We start from the raw sequence: 19,892 nt of genomic DNA, 5'->3' as shown, positions 1-19,892 counted from the left end.
CTTGGTTCAAGTGAGTCTCCCACCTCCGCCTCCTGAGTAGCTGGGATTACAGGCACACGCCACTATGCCCATCTAATTTTTGTATTTTTATTATGGACGGGATTTCACTATGTTGGCCCAGCTGGTCTCGAACTCCTGACCTCAAATGATCCAGCCGCCTCAGTCTCCTGAGGTGCTGGGATTACAGGTGTGAGCCACTGCACCCGGCTCTTTTCTAAACTCTAGAGTTGAACATTCCTTTACTTTCCAGCTGCATAATTTGGTTCTTATTAAAATAATTTTTAAATTTTCATTTTTTTTTTACCAGCTTTCTAAATTGTGTTAAATGCACATAAAATATGCCATTTTAACCATTTTCAGGTGTGTGGTTCAGTGGCCTTGGGTACAAACCCAGTGTTGTACAGCCGCCACCACCATCATCTCCAGAGCCTTTTTATCTTCCCAAACTGAAGCTCTGCCCCCATTAAACACTCACTCCCCACCCCACTCCCCCAGCAGGGTCAGATTGCAGAAGGGCCTGATGGGGGGTTCTGAGGTGATGGAAACCATCCCAGACTGCCATGGCGATCATCGAGAAAGTCTGTGAATGTATGGAAGATTATTGCATCATATACATAAAAGAGGTGTGTAAACTGTGCCATAATAAAGCCTAAAAATTAGAAGTGTGCTTGTAACTTAAAGTGTATTTAAATAGGTAATACATTGGTTTAGTCCTAAGATTAATATTATAGAAAAGGTTTAATTTTGTTCTCATCTGTGTCACTGTCTGTAGTGACCTATAGAGAACCACTGTGTGATTACCTCCTGTATGTATGCAAATCTGAGCAAATGTAAACATTTTCTTGTTTTCCTTCCACAATCCCCCCCCACCCCTGACCCCGCCCCCGCCTGTATGTGTCTGCGTTTTCCCTCAGGTGCATGCAGGCCGGCATTCATCAGTGCAGCCCCTTCCTGCTGCCCTGTGGGCCCCACACACTGCAGACCCTGCTGCCTCAGACTTGTGCGTGCGTGCCTGGCGCGCCTGTTCCCTGAGCCTGAGACGGCGGCTGCCTGTTGAGGGCAGGGCACGTCCGCTGCTTACAGAGACGTGAAGCCCACCATGGCCATTCTGTCGGCGCGCTTTTGTCACCAGCTGTGTCCCGTATAGAAATGTTTCTTGTCTTTAGGGGGCTTCTTCCTCATTAAGCTCTGTTTCTTTTTTTTTTTTTTTTTTGAGACGGGGTCTTGCTCTGTCCCCCAGGCTGGAGTGCAGTGGCGCGATCTCGGCTCACTGCAAGCTCCGCCTCCCGGGTTCACGCCATTCTCCTGGCTCAGCCTCCCAAGTAGCTGGGACTACAGGCGCCCGCCATCTCGTCCGGCTAGTTTTTTGTGTTTTTAGTAGAGACGGGGTTTCACCGTGTTAGCCAGGATGGTCTCGATCTCCTGACCTTGTGATCCGCCCGCCTCAGCCTCCCAAAGTGCTGGGATTACAGGCTTGAGCCACTGCGCCCGGCCTAAGCTCTGTTTCTTAAAGTCTGCTTGACTAATACTAATCTAGCTATACCAACTTTCTGTTGGTTAATACTTGTGTGGTATTTCTGTTCTTAAAGTGTCTTAAATGTGACACTGTTTACAACATAGAGTTAGGTTTTTTTAAAAATCAGAAACTTTTGGCCGGGCGCGGTGGCTCACGCCTGTAATCCCAGTACTTTGGGAGGCCGAGACGGGCGGATCACGAGGTCAGGAGATCGAGACCATCCTGGCTAACACGGTGAAACTCCGTCTCTACTAAAAAAAAAATACAAAAAACTAGCCGGGCGAGGTGGCGGGCGCCTGTAGTCCCAGCTACTCGGGAGGCTGAGGCAGGAGAATGGCGTGAACCCAGGAGGCGGAGGTTGCAGTGAGCTGAGATTGCGCCACTGCATTCCAGCCTGGGCGACAGAGCGAGACTCCGTCTCAAAAAAAAAAAAAAAAAAAAAAAAAATCAGGAACTTTTTTAGCTGGCACATTACCTTATACATTCCACGATTTTTCCATGGAGGATCTGAGTTGGTTCCTGCTTTATTTTTTTATTTTGCTCTTTTCATCAGTTTTTTCCTATGCTTTCTTCCTCCCTGTTGTCAAGTGAATTACTAACTTTAATCTCTTTCTTTCTTCCCCTAGTTTACAAGGTATAAGCTCTACTTCTGTTTTACTAGTGGTTACAAAATGTTTAAACTATTTATATTTTTAAAAGTCCAAAGTGGGCTGGGCGTGGTGGCTCACACCTGTAATCCCAGCACTTTGGGAAGCCGAGGCGGGCAGATCACGAGGTCAGGAGATCGAGACCATCCTGGCCAACATGGTGAAACCCTGTCTCTACTAAAATAGAAAAAATTAGCCAGGCGTGGTGGCAGGCACCTGTAGTCCCAGCTATGGGAGGCTGAGGCAGGAGAATCGCTTGAACCCAGGAGGCAGAGGTTGCAGTGAGCTGAGATCGAGTCACTGCACTCCAGCCTGGCGACAGAGGGAGACTCTGTCCAAAAAAAAAAAACAAGTCCAAAGTTACCGTAAGTCTGTGCCCCTCCCCGCACAAGCACCTCTACCGCCGCTCTCACTGGGCACGCCCTTTCTCCCGCTTCTCACTTCTTCCGCCAAACTCCAGGTCTCTCTCCCCTCGCTGCCCCTCTCCCGAGTTCTTCCTCTCCCGAGTTCTTCTGCCTCCGGACTCCGGGTCTTTCTCCCCGCGCGGCTCCTCTCCTGTGTTCTTCTCCCTCCGAACTCTAGGTCTTTCTCCCCGTGCTGCCCCTCTCCTGTGATGCTTGCAGGCAGCCCCTCACTCCATCCTCACCCTACAGCAAGGATCTCTCTCTTGCTCTTTGCACGGAATCCACTTCTCTTCTTAGTGGCTCTTGCGGGGGCCTGTAATGGGCTGTGCTCAGTCACTGCACCATGTCGGGGTGTGTATTTCTTTTTATTTCTTTTATTTTGGATTATTTTGCTTCCTGAAACTGAGAATCTGACCTTCACTGTTGTAGGAAATCCTTAGTCACTGTTTCTTAACACTTCCTTTCCTTTCTGTTCTTTTCTCTGGGGCTCCCATCTTCCCCCCTTTCTCTTAGCCTTCCTTTTATTGTTTTAATTGGTGTGTTTGTCTCTACTCCTCATGGGTAACTTCCTCCAGTGATTTTTTTTTAGGATATCAGTCTCTCCTCAGCTGAGATGAATCTGTGGTTCAGCCATCCACTGAGGTGTTAGTTTCTGTCAGTGTTTTTATTTTTAGAAATTGTGTCTGATTACCTTCAACACCTGCCTGTCTGTACCCCTGGTGTCCTCCCTTTTGTATCTTTTGTAATTTTAGACATACATATTTCAGTTAACCCCCTGGTCATCCTTCCACTGCATTTTTAGGGCCTAACTGTGCCGTTTGTTGTGGCTCCACCTCTAGAAGTGTTTGCCGTGAGCATCGCCCTTCCTTGTCAGGCCCTTCCTTGGGGGCCGAGCAGCCAGGCCCTCAGGTGAAGACTCGTCCTGAGCCTGGTCCTGGGCAGATTCCTTTTCGCACCCACTGGGACCCTGTGGCTGCTGGGACTCCACAATCCCCTTCCGTCACTTTTTATCCTGCGGGTCTCCTGCCAAGCTGCTGGTCACCTGGAAGGCAGCTGTGACCTTCCACCTGAGGCTCTGCTCAAGCCTTCTCCCTACTGTCTTCCTGCAGTCGTTGCTGTCTCCCTGAGTGCATTCGCAGACACAGAGCCACCCACTCTTCTTTGCCCCGTGTTTGTCCAGACAGACTTAGCTGGAGACCAAGAACTCAGTGCCTGCGATGGATAAATAACTCTGGAATTAACTCTCAAATATTATGTTAATAACACACAGAATTAACGGGGTGAGGTGATAGTTCACAAAATGGCAAGCAGATGATAAACAGGTTTTCAGATAAGGTATGTAAGATTATTTTTCTGCACTGTTGAAGTCAAAGCAGATGTCTGATCTTAAAAAGGTCAGCAGTCCTAGATTGAGGAATTAGTGAAATATGTCTAAGGAAGCCTCCAGAACCGTCCGGGGGAGCCTGTCTGCTGTGTTCTCACCAGCGTCCTTTCCTGCAGGTGAGCATCTGCCTGGAGTGTAACAGCAGCAAACTGCGGGGACTGAAGCGGAAGTGGATCCGCTGCTCCGCCCAGGCGACCGTCTTGCATCTAAAGAAGTTCATCGCCAAAAAACTCAACCTTTCGTCCTTTAACGAGGTAACAGTTGATCCCCAAGTAGAAACCATAACAAGTCCTCTCTTATTTGTAAAAGTGACACTTCTAAGATTCTTTGCTTAGTTTCGTTTTGTTTTTAACAACTTTGGAGATTTTAATCAGAAAAAAATCAGTTTTCCCTGCTCCACCAGGGAGCAGGATAGGAGGATGCCCAGAGACAGGGAACGTGGAACGCCACTGTGAGTGGAAGAGAGAACTAGGGCGGGGATGATGAGATTGTTTTAAAATAGGGTAAAGGTTTTCCTCGCAACGAGAAATTCTGTGCTTTAATTTCACAAGGGGAGACGTGGGCGGATGGAGAGAGGGAGGACCTTTCCAGGCTGTGGTGCGTAAGGAGATGAAGGAATACTGGCGTGAGGTGGCCTTGGCAGCGGGTGCATCACGAACATGCCAGTGTGGGTCCCTGTGAGCCCCCAAGGCGGTGACACCATGGAGATGCAGGCGTCAGCAGGGTCCAGCTCTTCGTGGAGAGAGAAGGCACTGGTGGCTGTGGGCAGGAGCATGGGTCTGAGGTGTCGTTTTTGAAAATTGCTCAGGCTGTGCAGAAACGGACACAGGAGAGGCCGGCACCAGGAGTCGCAGAAGAGGAGGACTGTGGTGGGGGCAGTCAGGGTGGAGAAGTGGACAGACTTGAGATGCTCTCTGGAGCAGCAGTGAGCTCAGCGGTGGGCCCCAGAAGATAAGCCATGTCCTCACCCCCAGAGCCTACAAATGGGACCTTATTTGGAAAAAGATCTTTGTAGATATAATTGAGTGAAGGATTTTGAGATGAAATAATCCTGGAATGTATGGGTGGAGCCTAAATCCCATGACAAGTGAGGCAGAGGAAGACTCAAGATGGGACAGGAGGCCCTGGTGAGGACAGAGCAGAGGACGGATTGGAGGCTGGAGGGAGGCAGCCTTGAGGCGAGCCAGGGAGTGCCTGGGCCACCAGCAGCTGGAAGCCAGGGCAGGCTCCCCTGCTGTGGTCCAAAGGCATCCCCCAGATTCATATGTTGGAAATTCCATCCCCAGCGGGGCAGTGCTGGGAGTTAGGGCCTGGGGGAGGCACTCAGACCGAGGGCCCTGCCCCATGCACAGATCGATGCTGCTGTGAAAGGACTGGCCAGCATGGGTTCTCCCTCTTCTTTCCCAACGTGCGGACGCAGCAGAAGGCCTTCACAAGTGGCAACGTGGTGACCTTGAATGCCGCAGCTCCCAGAACTGTGCTGAAGTTCTGGGTTATGAAGAACTGGGTTCTTCATAAATCACCCAGTGTGTGGCGTGCTGTGGCAGCAACACGGAATGGACTGTGCTTCTCCCTGGGAGCCTGCAGAGGGAGCGTGACTCTTATGGACTCTGGAACTGAGTACATTTCTATTGTTTGAAGCCACCACGCTCATTGTGCTAATTTCCATGGTAGCCGTGGGAGACTAATTCAGAGAAAGCCACAATAAGTTGCTGATGTATTTGGGTGGCGATGCAGAGAAAAGGAAGGGGTCAGGAATGACTGCAGGCCTGCGGCTGCTCGGTTGGCGGACGGGGGGGTGTGGCGTCTCGGAACAGGCGTAGCTGCTGTGGTGACACAGAGCAGAGGCTGTGTCAGATCATGGGGGGCTAGTGCCAGCCTTGAGTGTCCCACATGTTGGCAGGGGATACAGACAGCACACTGGGGTTGGGGAGACTCAGTGAGCACGGGCTGCCTGGAGCCCATGGAGAAAAGTCAGGACATTGCAGGAAGGGAGAGGAGGAAATGGGGAAAGTCTTTTTGCTAAGTTTCAGTTGTTTTGTTTGCTTTTCTGTGTAGCGAAACAGAAAAGATGGATGGTAGCCGGGGACGGAGCAGGCCGAGGAAGTCCTTGGATTTTCATGTGGAGGTGGAGCGGGAAGCCACGGGGGCAGTGGGGCTGCAGGGCGTGGGGAAGAGGTCGGCCATTTCCCAGCACAGGGCTGGTTCCTCCAGGGAAGAGTGTGAGGTTTTCGCTGTTGCTGCGGTGACCGTGCCTCTCAGCCCCGCAACCCAGCCACTCAGACAGACGGGGCTGCTTCACGTCTTCCCCAGAAAGGAATCTGAAGAACTGTCTACATCATCAGGGAAATGCAAGTAAAACCACGTGGCACCACACGCACCTCGTAGAACTGCCATAATCCCAAGCACTGACAACACACTCCGGGGATGCGGGGAACGCAGATTCATTCCTGTGGGAAGCGGAACCTGCAACCCCTGTGGAGAGCAGCTTGGCGGCTGCTGACAACACAAAACACACTCTTGGCAAACCCTCCAGCAGCCATACCCCCTGTTGTTTAAACGAAATCTCCTGCCCCCACAAAAAACTGCACCCGGATGTTGATAGCAGCTTTCTTCATAGTTACCAAAACTTGGAAGCGACCAAGATGGCCTTCAGTAGATGAGTGGGTAGATAAACTGTTGTGCGTCCATACTGGAATATTATCCACCACTGAAAAGAAACGAGCAGTCAGGCCAGGAGCAGGCATGGGGGAGAAAAATCAAGTGTCTGTTACTAAGTAGAGAAGCCCCTCTGAAAAGGCTGCAGGCTGTGCGACTCCAGCTTTGCGGCATGGCGCACTGGAAAAGGCAGAACCATCTGGAGGCTGCAGGGGCTTGGGGAGGGTGGTAGGAGTGGACAGGCACAGGGCTCCTGGGCAGCAATGCTGCTGTATGTGCACCTGTGGCTTTGCCACTAGGGCAACCTGACATCAGCTCTGGACTCTAGAGGTGACGTCAATGCAGGTTCCTGGGTGGTGACTAATGTGCTACCATGCAGGGTGTTGGTTGGGGGGTGGCCAAGGGGGACGGGAACTCCCTGTACCTTCCTCTCAATTTTGCTGTGAACCTTAAATTGTTGTTTAAAAAGTCTGTTTAATTTTTGTAAAAGACTGGGGAGCCCAGTGCCTTTTTGCACTGTGGTGAGAGGGAGGGACAGCCTGGACCCAAGGTAAGGCTTGTGGGGAGAGGTGCCCCTGGAGGCTGCAGCTGTGGGAGGGGGCTGGTGTGGACCAGGCCTGGGTGGTATGGGGAGGGAAACACATCAGCCCTGTGGGCCTCTCAGGTGCTTGTGCCACCTGGGGAACCAGGGTACCCGATTCCGGAGCTGTCTGGGCTGCTCATGGGGCTGCAAACCACCTCTTCCCATTTCTCAGTACAGCAGGTTTGGTAGATGGGGTGTGATGGGGCCTGGGCGTCAAGAGAAAAAGGGTACGGGGCAGCTGCAGGCCAGGTGGGGGTGGAATGGGAGCCCACAACCGCAAGGAGCTAGTCCCTGCGCCTGCACCCCCTGCAGAAATGTCATCCCCCTAACTGGCACAGGCCTGCTCTGTCATAGCTTGTATGTTGCACTGGATTTCCATTTAGGTGTGAAGTAGGGACAGAGGAATACATGAACCACACCCTGTCTCTAGGCTGTGAGGTAAGGATGGAGGAATACGTGAACCACATCCCGTCTCTAGGCTGTGAGGTAGGAGCAGAGGAATACGTGAGTCACATCCCGTCTCTAGGCTGTGAGGTAGGAATGAAGGAATACGTGAACCACACCCCGTGTCTAGGCTGTGAGGTAGGGATGGAGGAATACGTGAACCACCACCACCGTCTCTAGCCACATTCTTGCATGATTGGGGAAGGGCTGCAGATTTCACACCAGCATCGAGGTGGCCATGTCAGCATGGATTGAGCACCTCCCCGCTTCTAATCAAACCTGCTTCTCCCCCAGCTGGACATTTTATGCAACGAGGAGATCCTGGGCAAGGACCACACGCTCAAGTTCGTTGTTGTCACGAGGTGGAGATTCAAGGTGAGACGCGTGATTTGATTTTCAGAGTCTGCTCTGAATGGCAGTGACTTTGCTGTGCATCTCTTTTTTTTTTTTTTTTTTTTGTTTTTGTTTTTGAGACAGAACCTTGCTCTGTCGCCCAGGCTGGAGTGCTGTGGCACGATCTCGTTTCACTGCAAGCTCCGCCTCCCGGGTTCACGCCATTCTCCTGCCTCAGCCTCCCCAGTAGCTGGGACTACAGGTGCCTGCCACTGCACCTGGCTAATTTTGTGTATTTTTTAGTAGAGATGGGGTTTCACCATGGTCTCGATCTCCTGACCTCGTGATCCGCCTGCCTCAGCCTCCCAAAGTGCTGGGATTACAGGCATGAGCCACCGCGCCTGGCCCCACATCTCTTATCTAAAAGCTTAAAAGTGATGACTCTGGCCAGGCACAGTGGCTCACGCCTGTAATCCCAGCACTTTGGGAGGCTGAGGTGGGCAGATCACAAGGTCAGGAGACTGAGACCATCCTGGCTAACATAGTGAAATCCCATCTCTACTAAAAATACAAAAAATTAGTTGGGCATGGTGGCCGGCGCCTGTAGTCCCAGCTACTCAGGAGGCTGAGGCAGGAGAATGGTATGAACCTGATAGGTGGAGCTTGCACGCCTTGCAGTGAGCTGAGATCATGCCACTGCACTCCAGCCTGAGCGACAGATCAAGACTCCGTATCAAAAAAAAAAAAAAGTGATGACTCAGCTACAGAGATGGTTATGAAACACAGTTCTGGTCTTTCTGAAATCATCAACCCCAGAGCTAGCTTGGAAGGCGCCAGCTGAGCTCTGAGGGGCACAGTCCCCGGTGGGAAACTGCCGAGTCCATGAGTGCCATGAGCAGAGGGTCCCCTGGGGCCTTTGGGCCCCTCTGAAGCAGGAAACCAGTGGTGGAATTCTCCCACCTCAGCTGGTGCTGCTGCCTGGGGAGGGGGATAAGGAGCCAAGGCTGGCCTGGGGCTGGGCCAGAGGGTTTGAGGGAGAAGGGGGCAAGGGAGTGGTGGCCAGGGCCACATCAGGTAAAGGTGGTCACCTGGGGCCAGGGGAGAGGGCGCATGTCTTCCCAGCCTGTCTCCCCCACTGGCATCTTGACATTGCTCAGAACAGAAGGGTCTCTATGTAGTCCTCCGTGTGGACTGTGTCTCACGGGACGCAATTCCTCAGTGCCCTTCCCGATGAAGTAAGTCTGTTTCCTCGCCTCCACCCCTGCTAAGCAGGCGCTGTGTTCTTGTGTCTTCCAGAAGGCGCCGCTCCTGCTGCACTACAGACCCAAGATGGACTTGCTGTGAATGGCGCCGCACAGCACCCGCAGACTGGGCCCTTGCACCCCTGGGTGCTCCCGGCCACCGCGCTTAAGAACGTTGCCTCTGGGTGTCTTGTGGACCAGACTTCTGAATAGAGAATATTTATAACTTTTGTATGAGAGAGAATTCACACTCAACAAGACACTACCAGCACCACGTTTACAGAGGATGAAAACACTTCACAGTCTCCCAGAGCCGATCGTCCTCTCCCCAACCCCCCACCCTGTGCTTCAGCCTCGAAGGCGAGAGTGATTCTCGCAGGCAACACGGTTCTGAGTCACCTTCTGACACGAGCTCCCTCTGCTTGCTTTCCAGGTCTTGAAAATCTGAATTCACTTCAGTTTAGTTTATGAATTAGGTTTCATGATAAGCCTCAAATAATAGTTGGACTTTTATTGAATCCTTCCTAAGTTATTGAAAAAATGTCTTCATGGTGAATGACAATATTTATGTTGCCTTTAGCTTCTTGAAGATTTAGAAGTTATATGAAAAATTAATTTAAAAGCAAATCAAAAGAGGTTTCCATTAACATTATGATTTGACCATTGTATTCAATTTCCCACCTTATGAAACACGACAGCAGCTCCCTGACTGGTTCACCCTTCATTGTGTGAGGTCGGCACTTGGGACTCATTCGAACTGTCACTCGCCTGGGGCCGACACACCCAGCCCTGGAAACGGGACCCCAGACTCCACATTGCGGTTTCTGACACGCTCAGCAGGTAGACCAGAGGCCATGTGACCAACTCAGTGCTGGTTTGCAGAACAATTCTTATTTTTAAAAATCACTTGTATTAAAAACGGCACAAATTGTTGAGTGCCGCCATTTGGTTTCCTACGTTTTCTTTCCCCGTTTTTTGCTGAAGGGAGAGGTGGTGGTGGTTGGGATCAGAGCTCTCCTGGCGTCCGTGGGGAGGATTTGCTGGTGGTTGCTTCGGGCTCATGCCCAGACGCACTCACTGCCCCCTCTGTCCAAGGTCTCCCCTTCCCCTTTGCTGGTGGGAGGAGCTTGTTGTGCTCCTCGGCCCATTACTGGAAGGGTGTTTTTCTGAGCTGCAGGGACAGGGTGAGCAGCTGAAGGGCTCGGAGGGAAGATGACCCCTGCTCTGCAGATGCTGCATTTCAGCTGAAGCTGTGTTTCAGCCTCAGTTGGTTGCAGTGTCAGCCCCTCTCCTCCTGGATGGTCATGTTTTTGTCACATTAGAGAATAAACTGTCAGCACACACACACTTTTTTTTCCTTTAAAACAGTAACTTGGAAGTGTGGAAAGGCCAGAAGGAGGAGCAAGGGCTGTTTTCTGGAGCAATTGAGGTGTTGTCCTGCAGTTGTCATTGTCTTCTCCGCCAGGCTGTTCCCATTTATTTCCTGTGGAACTGAATCCCTCCTCCCTCCGCTCCCTGGGAGCCCAGGTGGTCCCTGGCCACCACTCAGGCTTTCCAGGAAGCCATCCACCTTGGACATTTTTTTCTTGAATTTCGCTGTTTTCTTCTGCTTCCTTTAGATAAAAAGCAGCTCAAGAGACCTCATCTGAGGGATGAGGAAAACATGCATATTAATTCCATTTGAGTGATTGTCAGTGTAAGGCCTTTTAAAACAAAAGCAAGTTCTTTGTTAGGAATTGGTCAAAATTCACCTCTTTCTTTAAGCCCATCAACTCCCAGGATGGTTTGAGTTACTCAGTTACCTAAGCTTGCTGTTCATCCAAATCATTTTCTAGAGTCACTGTATAAGGGTCTATGAGTAGCTGTGTATGAATAAATATTACCTGTCTACCTCAAAATATACATACTGCTGAAGCATTCTGTACAACCGTGTGTTATCACAGTGCAGTTTTAAGTGTAACATTAGAACTTAGGCATTTTCCTGTGTGGCGGAATAAGAAAGGATTAAACAGTTACAAGCCTCCAAATTAAAATAAAATTAAATCACAGTTCAGATTAAACTGAATATCATTGTAATAATGTCATAATATATATTTGTAACTTTGTAGCTATCTTTGAAATCACTTGACTTTGCTATGGTGCTAAGCTGATATATTTAAATACACAGAGAGACGGGTGAGTGGAGCCCGTGTTGATGTCTCCAGCTGGTGGTGACCCTGCTTTTGTAACCGCGTTAACCTGACAAAACCTCAGCAGCAGAAGTCCCTATTTTTCTAGGAGTTCATCGTGCAGACAGTCTTCACTACAGGACTCGGCCCTGGGGCCTCTGCCTCTCGTCTGACCTTGCAGCCTTAGTCGTTGGAGGCTGGAGTGCAATGGCCCCGCCGTCCGTGGAGCCTCTGGGCGGCCTTCTTTCCTTTCTGTCAAGCTCTCATTTCACAGAAAAAGGCTGAATTTCATTTTTTCCAGCATGAAAGCCAGGATCGGTTAATGATTGGATTCTATTAAATGGTTTTTTTTTTGTTTTTTGTTTTTTTTTAAACAGATGGAGTTACTGTGAAGAAGTTTTCACAACTATTTATGCTGGTAAAACAAATGCTGTTAAATCACCTTATGCGTCGTTTTCAACAGCAGTGGGGCTAATTACCCGGAATACGGTCTCACCAATGCAGTTTTCATGGAAATAGAAAATTCAAATAGAATATATAATATTGAATTTAAGATTTGGGGGGTTAAAAAAGAAAACTTAACTTTATAAAATTATTTATTCTATTTTAAGCCTTCTATCATATTTTCCCATCCAATTGTTTGGTTTCAGTGGTCCAGCTTTATTTACAGGCATATAAAATGAAATTGTGAGATGTTTTGCAAGCTTCTTTTTACTTTGAGTAGCTTTTAATTTGTATGTTTTTGTTTTATGTGGATGAAGAGCATTTTTTATGCTTTTGTGCAATAGGTTCCAACACACATTTATTAGACATCTGTTTAAATTGTAATGTAGCATTTATTCTGCTAAATTGAAAGGGAACATAGATGGAATTCTAAAATATATACATTCAGCTTTTGGTTTTTCCTTTTTCATTGTTATTGTGAGAATGCTGTCATTGGGGTTGTGTGTGAGTGCCTGTCAGCCAGTGATGCCTCGGGCCACGCTGTGGGGCCACCTCGGTCCTGCCTGGGTCCTGGTGCCTTGGACCCCACGTGCTTGTGGCCAGGCCGCCCCAAGGCGGGGCCACATGGCCTCAGACCACAAGAGCAGAGCTGCCCTGGCCCAAACACTGCAGCTGCCTGCACCCCCGGGCTTTGCAGCCTTGCTTGTTTTCTCTGAATGGCAACAGAACGGCATTCACAGTGATTCAAAGGGTGGCATTGGGTTGGACGTTCTGGGTATGAGCCAGCCTGTTCCCACATTGTACGTGAATGTTTAATGTGCTCTCAAAACATGGAAAATAAGTTTAGTGCACATAGCTAAATCACAAAACATCCAATTCTCTGTTTCCTCAGGAAGTCATTACTGCGCCACCACATCACGTGACCTTAACATGATCAATATCTTTCTCTGCCTTGACATTTAAATAAATAAATTGAGATAAGTAGATTAGAAAATCATTCAAATGATACCATAATCTGTACAAATATTGTGTCCCCTGCCAGGCAGGGGACAGGGTGCGGGCGATGGCCACGTGGCCAAGGACCCGCAGGAACGCGCCGAGGTCTCCCTCACCCTCCAGGTGTCCTTCGCATCCAATAGTGCGTCTGAGGAACGAACTGCAGTTTGAGCGTCCCCTGAGATGTGCGTAGCCTCCGTGTAAATGTCCACTCCCATGGCTTAATTGGCTATCAGACGCATTTTCCCAGACGAAAGCAATGTTGGGTTAGGGGACGATGGTGCAGCCACCCAGCCATTACCAGCAGTGTGCGGCAGACGAAGGCAGTCGAGGTGTGGAGGTGATCACGCAGATACATGTTTTTAACTGTTTAATTTGAAAGTTTACATTTTTTATGCTTTGTGTTGGTGTGTAATTTTTGTACTCTTGGTGGCTAGTTTTTGTCAAATCTTTTTTGGAATATTGCTTAAATGTTTTGATTTTATGATAGTGAAGCTTGTATTCAGTGTTTTGCCAATTAATATTATATGCTTGTAATAAAAGCAAAAGAAAAGCTTAAGTGAAAGTGTTTCTGGCTGGAAATGTATTATATAAATCATTTGTACGAGCACGAGAGATGACTTGCTCATGGGATGAACAATGCCGTGGGTATTGGATGGACCACTCAGGTAGCCTGGCCGCAGACACACTGGCCACACACACATGCATGCTACATATGTGTGCGCTCAGACCACATGCCTGCACATATGTGCACATATGTCCACACAAAAAGCACACATCAGCCCACGGCTCCCTTCCTCACCCCAGCCCTCCCCACTCCCAGGTTAACCAACGTCTCGATTTGCTCCGGGCAGCATTTGTAAATTGTCACCCTGGTTGCCAACCCTCATTTAAATTGGTCCGGCATTTGCTACCAGAGTTTGGGCCAGAAACTTTGTAAAGCTCATTCAGTTTGTCTCCTTGCAGAAAGAGGTCGCTGCAGCTTGGAGCTGATTACGCCAAGGAAAATACAGCTAAAAAAGAACTTACTGATTCCCATAGGTGTGTCAACTAACGAATGTTCCGTCTCCCTATGACAATTTGCCGCCCGTCCCCCAAAAAAGCACTATGGCCAAAACTTCAGTTTTTAAAAGTTAAGAAATATACAACAATTTTGAAACTCTGAGAAAACTAGAAATGGAAGGAAAGGAGAATATGGCCAAAATTACATTCTCACAACCTAAAGCAGTAAACTTTAAAAATAGGTTCAGTCTGACTTAACTGACTTAGGCTGGGCATAGTGGCTCACGCCTGTAATCCCAGCACTGTGGGAGGCCAAGGCAGTCTGATCACCAGCCTGGCTGACATGGTGAAACCCTGTCTCTACTAAAAATAAAAATTAGTCGGGCGTGGTGGCAGGAGCCTGTAGTCCCTAGCTACTCAGGAGGCTGAGGCAGGAGAATCACTGGAACCCAGGAGGCAGAGGTTGCAGTGAGCCAAGATCACCCCACTGCACTCCAGCATGAACTACAGAGCAAGACTCCATCTCATTAAAAAAAAAAAAAAAAAAAAAAAAAAAAAAGAGGCCGGGCGCAGTGGCTCAAGCCCGTAATCCCAGCATTTAGTGAGGCCGAGACGGGTGGATCACAAGGTCAGGAGATCGAAACCATCCTGGCTAACACGGTGAAACCCCCGTTTCTACTAAAAAATACAAAAAACTAACCGGGTGAGGTGGTGGGCGCCTGTAGTCCCAGCTACTCGGGAGGCTGAGGCAGAAGAATGGTGTAAACCTGGGAGGCAGAGCTTGCAGTGTGAGCTGAGATCCGGCCACTGCCCTCCAGCCTGGGTGACAAAGTGAGACTCCATCTCAAAAAAAAAAAAAAAAGACTTGGCCGGGTGTGGTGGCTCATGCCTATAATCTCAGCACTTTGGAGGCTGAGGCGGGTGGATCACAAGGTCAAGAAATCGAGACCATCCTGGCCAGCATGGTGAAACCCTGTCTGTCTCTACTAAAAATACAAAAATTGGCCAGGCGCGGTGGCTCAAGCCTGTAATCCCAGCACTTTGGCAGGCCGAGACGGGCGGATCATGAGGTCAGGAGATCAAGACCATCCTGGCTAACCCGGTGAAACCCCGTCTCTACTAAAAAATACAAAAAAAAAAAAAAAAAAACTAGCCGGGCGAGGTGGCGGGCGCCTGTAGTCCCAGCTACTCGGGAGGCTGAGGCAGGAGAATGGCGTAAACCCAGGAGGCGGAGCTTACAGTGAGCTGAGATCCGGCCACTGCACTCCAGCCTGGGCGACAGAGCGAGACTCCGTCTCAAAAAAAAAAAAAAAAATACAAAAATTAGCCGGGCCTGATGGCACGCACCTGTAGTCCCAGCTTCTCAGGAGGCTGAGGAAGGAGAATCACTTGAACTCGGGAGATGGAGGTTGGAGTGAGCTGAGATTGCACCACTGCACTCCAGCCTGGGCAACAGAGCGAGACCCCATCTCAAAAAAAACAAAAACAAAAAAGACTTCACTGACTCAAAGTATATTTTACTTATTTTCGGCAAGTCCCTCTTAAGAAATGTCAAGATATTGGCCGGGCGCGGTGGCTCAAGCCTGTAATCCCAGCACTTTGGGAGGCCGAGACGGGCGGATCACGAGGTCAGGAGATCGAGACCATCCTGGCTAACACAGTGAAACCCCGTCTCTACTAAAAAATACAAAAAACTAGCCGGGCGAGGTGGCAGGCACCTGTAGTCCCAGCTACTCGGGAGGCTGAGGCAGGAGAATGGCGTGAACCCGGGAGACGGAGCTTGCAGTGAGCCGAGATCCGGCCACTGCACTCCAGCCTGGGCGACAGAGCGAGACTCCGTCTCCAGAAAAAAAAAAAAAAAAAAAAAGAAATGTCAAGATATTGACTGAAACCACAAGCAGACACCGATGTCAGCGTCAACTGCAGGGAGTAGGGGAAACACAAGTCCTCAAAATTGGGTCCACCCACTTTGGGGACTTGGCCACAAAGCCCGGTGATGGTAGCCACGGGAGCCTAGGGTCTAAGAGCTTCAAGCTCCACCTGAGAACGGTGGGTGGGGCCCTGCACCAGGACCCCAGAAAAAAGCTCTGGAAGTCAGTTCCTGTGGGTTCTGCAGCAGCTCGGGGCTGCAGGGACCTTGGCAATCTCACAGCAGAGCCAGGCCTCGGCCTCTCTGCTAGCTGGTGGTTTTGTTTCTGCCATGCAGTTCTGTATGCCTAAGGCAAAAATCCTGTGAGTCATGTGTGTTAGTACACCTGTGACTGGGTGAAGGCTGAACAGTGTCCCCTGAAATGCAGCAGAGGAACAGAAAAACAAGGGGGTTCGCTGCGATGAGACCCGCACCATCTGTGTTCAGGAAGCCAAGGCCTTCTGCTGCTAGAAGTCCCGAGGCCCACCAAATCCACCCAAGGTAGATGTCCATGTGGCTTCTGGTTTTTAAGGATAAAACTCCCTTGAGATGTACTGAGTCCCTCCTGAGGGGCAGTGGAGGCCCGGGCCTGCGTTGGTGGGGAGGCCTGTGTCCTGACAGTGCTCTGCAGTAGCTGCACTGAACGTCCCCTTTAATAGAAAGAATTATATTGCTGTCTTCCGCTTACACAGAGATGCAACTATGCTTACATAAATCAGCACAGAGTCCTAAATACATAAATAAGCAGAGTCCTTTCTCTTACCCACATTACTCCTCAGTCAACGAAAGTACACAAAGTACATTTGTTTTTTCGGTGGCTTATGCTCCAATTGTGAGGAAGGAGATGCTGCCCTGGGCCCACCCCACCCACCCCAGAGTATCTGCCCGCGCCAATTCGTGGGGAGAATGTGGCCTGCTCAAGGGATGACACTCCTGTCGCAGTTGGACAAACAAGCATTTGACCTCTACATTTATTCCTATGTTTTTTCTTTTCTTTTTTTTTTTTTTTTTTTGGGAGACAGAGTCTCACTGTGTCGCCCAGGCTGGAGGGCAGTGGTGTGATCTTGGCTCACGGCAACCTCTGCCTCCTCGGTTCAAGCCATTCTCCTGCCTCAGCCTCTCAAGTAGCTGGGATTACAGGCACCTGCCACCACGCCAGGCTAATTTTTATTTTTAGTAGAGACAGGGTTTCACCATGTTGGCTGGGCTGGTTTCTAACTCCTGACCTCTGGTGATCCACCCGCCTCGGCCTCCCAAAGTGCTGGGATTACAGGTGTCAGCCAGCATGCCCGGCCAAAGGTTGCTTCTTTAAAGCATTTTTAGTCAGTCTTTTGAAAGATGAAAGGGTCTGGCCTTGGTAACAGTAGGCCTGCTGTGAAGAGGCATGGGAGCCTTGGGTCAGGGGAGCAGCTGATTTCACTGAGACCCTGGGACACACAACCAAGACCTGACCTCTTGCTGGGAGATCACCCCGAGACTTCAGTCATCACCATACACACTGCCTTATAGGAAGGCTGGGACCCCTCAGGTGGAGACAGCCCCTGGTCGCCCAGGGCCCCTGAGGTTGAGGGGATAGGGTTCCCCTTTACATTTCTCACCTACAGCTGGTGCCACAACTGTGAATATTGTAGTTGTCCAGCCCCACAGCTTCCTCTACCCCACAGCGCAGGGCAGACTGGCCTGTAGGGCCTCATCACCCCCATTCTCTGAGAGGAGATGTGGCTATCTCTGGCAGACCTCCCTCTGACTGGTAGCTTTCTCCTGGGCTGCCATCTTCTGGTACCAGTGAGGACTCTGGTCGTCTCACCTGCTTAATTCCTGTACTGTGTTGCCCATGGCTCTGCTCAGGTCTGGTAGGACCCCCTTTATGGTGTGGTTTTTTTTTTTCGAGACAGGGTCTCGCTCTGTCACCCAGGCTGGAGTGCAGTGGTGCAATCACAGCTCACGGTAACCTCAGGCTCCTGGGCTCAAGCCATACTCCCACCTCAGCCTCCAGAGTAGCTGGGACTACAGGCACTACCACACCCAGCTAATTTTTTATTTTTGTAGAGATGGGGTTTTGCCATGTTGCCCAGGTTGGTCTCAAACTGAGCTCAAGCAATCTGCCCGCCCACCTCAGTTTCCCAAAGTGCTGGGATTATGGCAGGAGCCTCCATGCCCGTCCTTTTTCTTTCTTTATTTATTATTTATTTATTATGTGTGTGGGGGGGGCAGGGTACCATTTTGTCACCCAAGCTGGAATGCAGTGGCGCAATCTCGGCTCACCACCAACCTCCACCTCCCAGGCCCAAGGAATTCTGCCTCAGCTTCCCGAGTAGCTGGGATTACAGGTGCCTGCCACCATACCCAGCTAATTTTTGTATTTTTAGTAGAGACAGGGTTTCATCATGTTGGCCAGGCTGACCACACAAGACACTCCTGACCACAAATGATTTGCCTAATTCAGCCTCCCAAAGTGTTGGGATTACAGACATGAGCCACCTCACCCGTCTTTTTTTTTTTTTTCTTTTAATGTTGGCTTTTCTTCTGTTAGATCAGCTCCAGAGGCAGCTTATCCTGTGTCATTTAGTCTCATCAGAATTTAATTGGGATTTAAATGAATGTACAGTTTACTTTGTGGGGTAGCTGACATCCTTCATCCACGATGTGGCATGTTTGCCGACTCACCCTCTTTTAGCATCTTCCTCAGGCGGTCCTTACACACTTCTCTTCCGGCTTGTTTTGTGATTCTTTCATAGGGAGGTGGAGGCTTGTGGCTCACGCTCTGATGGGTTATTGTGGAGTAGAGAAACCCACTGGATCCGGCACGGACTGAACTCTTCAGCTGGTCCTCAGGGTTCTTCAGGGGATTTCCTTGGATTTACACGCAGATGATTGTATCGTCAACAAACTACTAAACCCTGTCTCTGATATTCATCTCCTTCCCTCTTTTTTGGTTCTCTCACCCTGCTGGGATGTCTGGAGAAACACTGACAGCGATAGCAAGGAGAACTGTGCTTTTCTGACTTTAATGGGAATACTTTAAATATCTTGACTTAAGCATGACTGTTGGAAGGTTTCGATATGTACCATTTGCCAAGTAATTTTTCTTCTGTTACAGTTTCTTAAAAATCAGGAATGCCGGGGGCAGTGGCTCATACCTGTAATCCCAACACTTTGGGAGGCCGAGGCAGGCAGATCACCTGAGGTCAGGAGTTCGAGACCAGCCTGACCAATATGGAGAAACCCTGTCTCTATTAAAAAAAAATACAAAATTAGCCGGGCGTGGTGGCACATGCCTGTAATCCCAGCTACTCAGGAGGCTGAGGCAGGAGAATCGCTTGAACCAGGAAGCCGAGGTTGTGGTGAGCCGAGATGGCACCATTACACTCCAGCCTGGGCAACAAGAGCAAAACTCCATCTCAAAAAAAACAAAACAAAACAAAACAAAATCAGGAATACGTGTCAGTTTAAAAAAATGTTTTAATATTTTAAATTAAAAGTTTTAACTTTTTTGTTTCAGTTTGAAGTTTTAACACACGTACAGAGTCATGTGACCACCACCACAGTCCACACACACAATGGTTCCATCCCCCAAATCTCCTTAGTGCCACACCTTACCACGGTGCCTTTCCCCAACCTTCCTTCACCTCTTCCCACCCCCATGGTGCCGAATGTGTCAATATCTCCCCATCGTCACTGCAAAGTAGTATTTCACTGCATAGATACGCCACAGTTTACCAGTTCACCCAGTGAAAGGCATTTGAATTTCAGCTTTTAATGATTATGAATAAAGCATCAATAAACATTTACGTACGGTTTTTATGTGGACATGTTTTTCTTTCTCTAAATACCCGAGTGGGATTGCTGGGTCATGTGGCCGTGTACCATTTCCAGCAGGTCCACACCCTGGCAGCTTGGGGCACCACCAGCATTCTCCTGCGCTGCGACTGTGGTGCAGGTGCCTTGTGGCCTGCGTGGTGGCTGAATCTGCATTTCCTGGTGGCCGGTGGTGTCAAGCCTCTTCTCCTGTGCCCAGTAGTCAACCTTGTATCATCGCTGGTGCATGTCTGGTCAGGTCTCTTCCACTTTTTAGTTGGACTATTTTCTTACTGTTAAGTTTTAAGGGCTCTCTGTGTATTCTAAATACAGGTCCTTAGTTGGACAGATGATTTGTGAGTATT

The 19,892-nt window shown here is 49.5% G+C and overlaps 1 protein-coding gene across 3 annotated transcripts in view; it reads left to right on the top strand.

Moving 5' to 3' along the window:
* The window catches only part of LOC105483813 (polycomb group ring finger 3), a 62,480-nt gene extending 49,097 nt beyond the window's left edge, over nucleotides 1-13,383 (top strand). For 2 of the 3 annotated variants that reach the window (XM_071093931.1, XM_071093932.1), the window contains 2 exons: nucleotides 4,068-4,205; nucleotides 5,375-7,924. In XM_071093931.1, coding sequence (XP_070950032.1) covers nucleotides 4,068-4,205; nucleotides 5,375-5,590 — 354 coding nt within the window. In that variant the 3' untranslated portion in view covers nucleotides 5,591-7,924. The other variant, XM_011744790.3, reaches the window with a different exon arrangement.
* Nucleotides 13,384-19,892: the final 6,509 nt, after the last annotated feature.

Source organism: Macaca nemestrina, chromosome 3 (genome assembly GCF_043159975.1).
Source record: "Macaca nemestrina isolate mMacNem1 chromosome 3, mMacNem.hap1, whole genome shotgun sequence".
In the NCBI taxonomy this organism is placed as follows: domain Eukaryota; kingdom Metazoa; phylum Chordata; class Mammalia; order Primates; family Cercopithecidae; genus Macaca; species Macaca nemestrina.
Note: the sequence above shows the minus strand (reverse complement) of the source record. Positions and strands in the feature narration are given on the sequence as shown.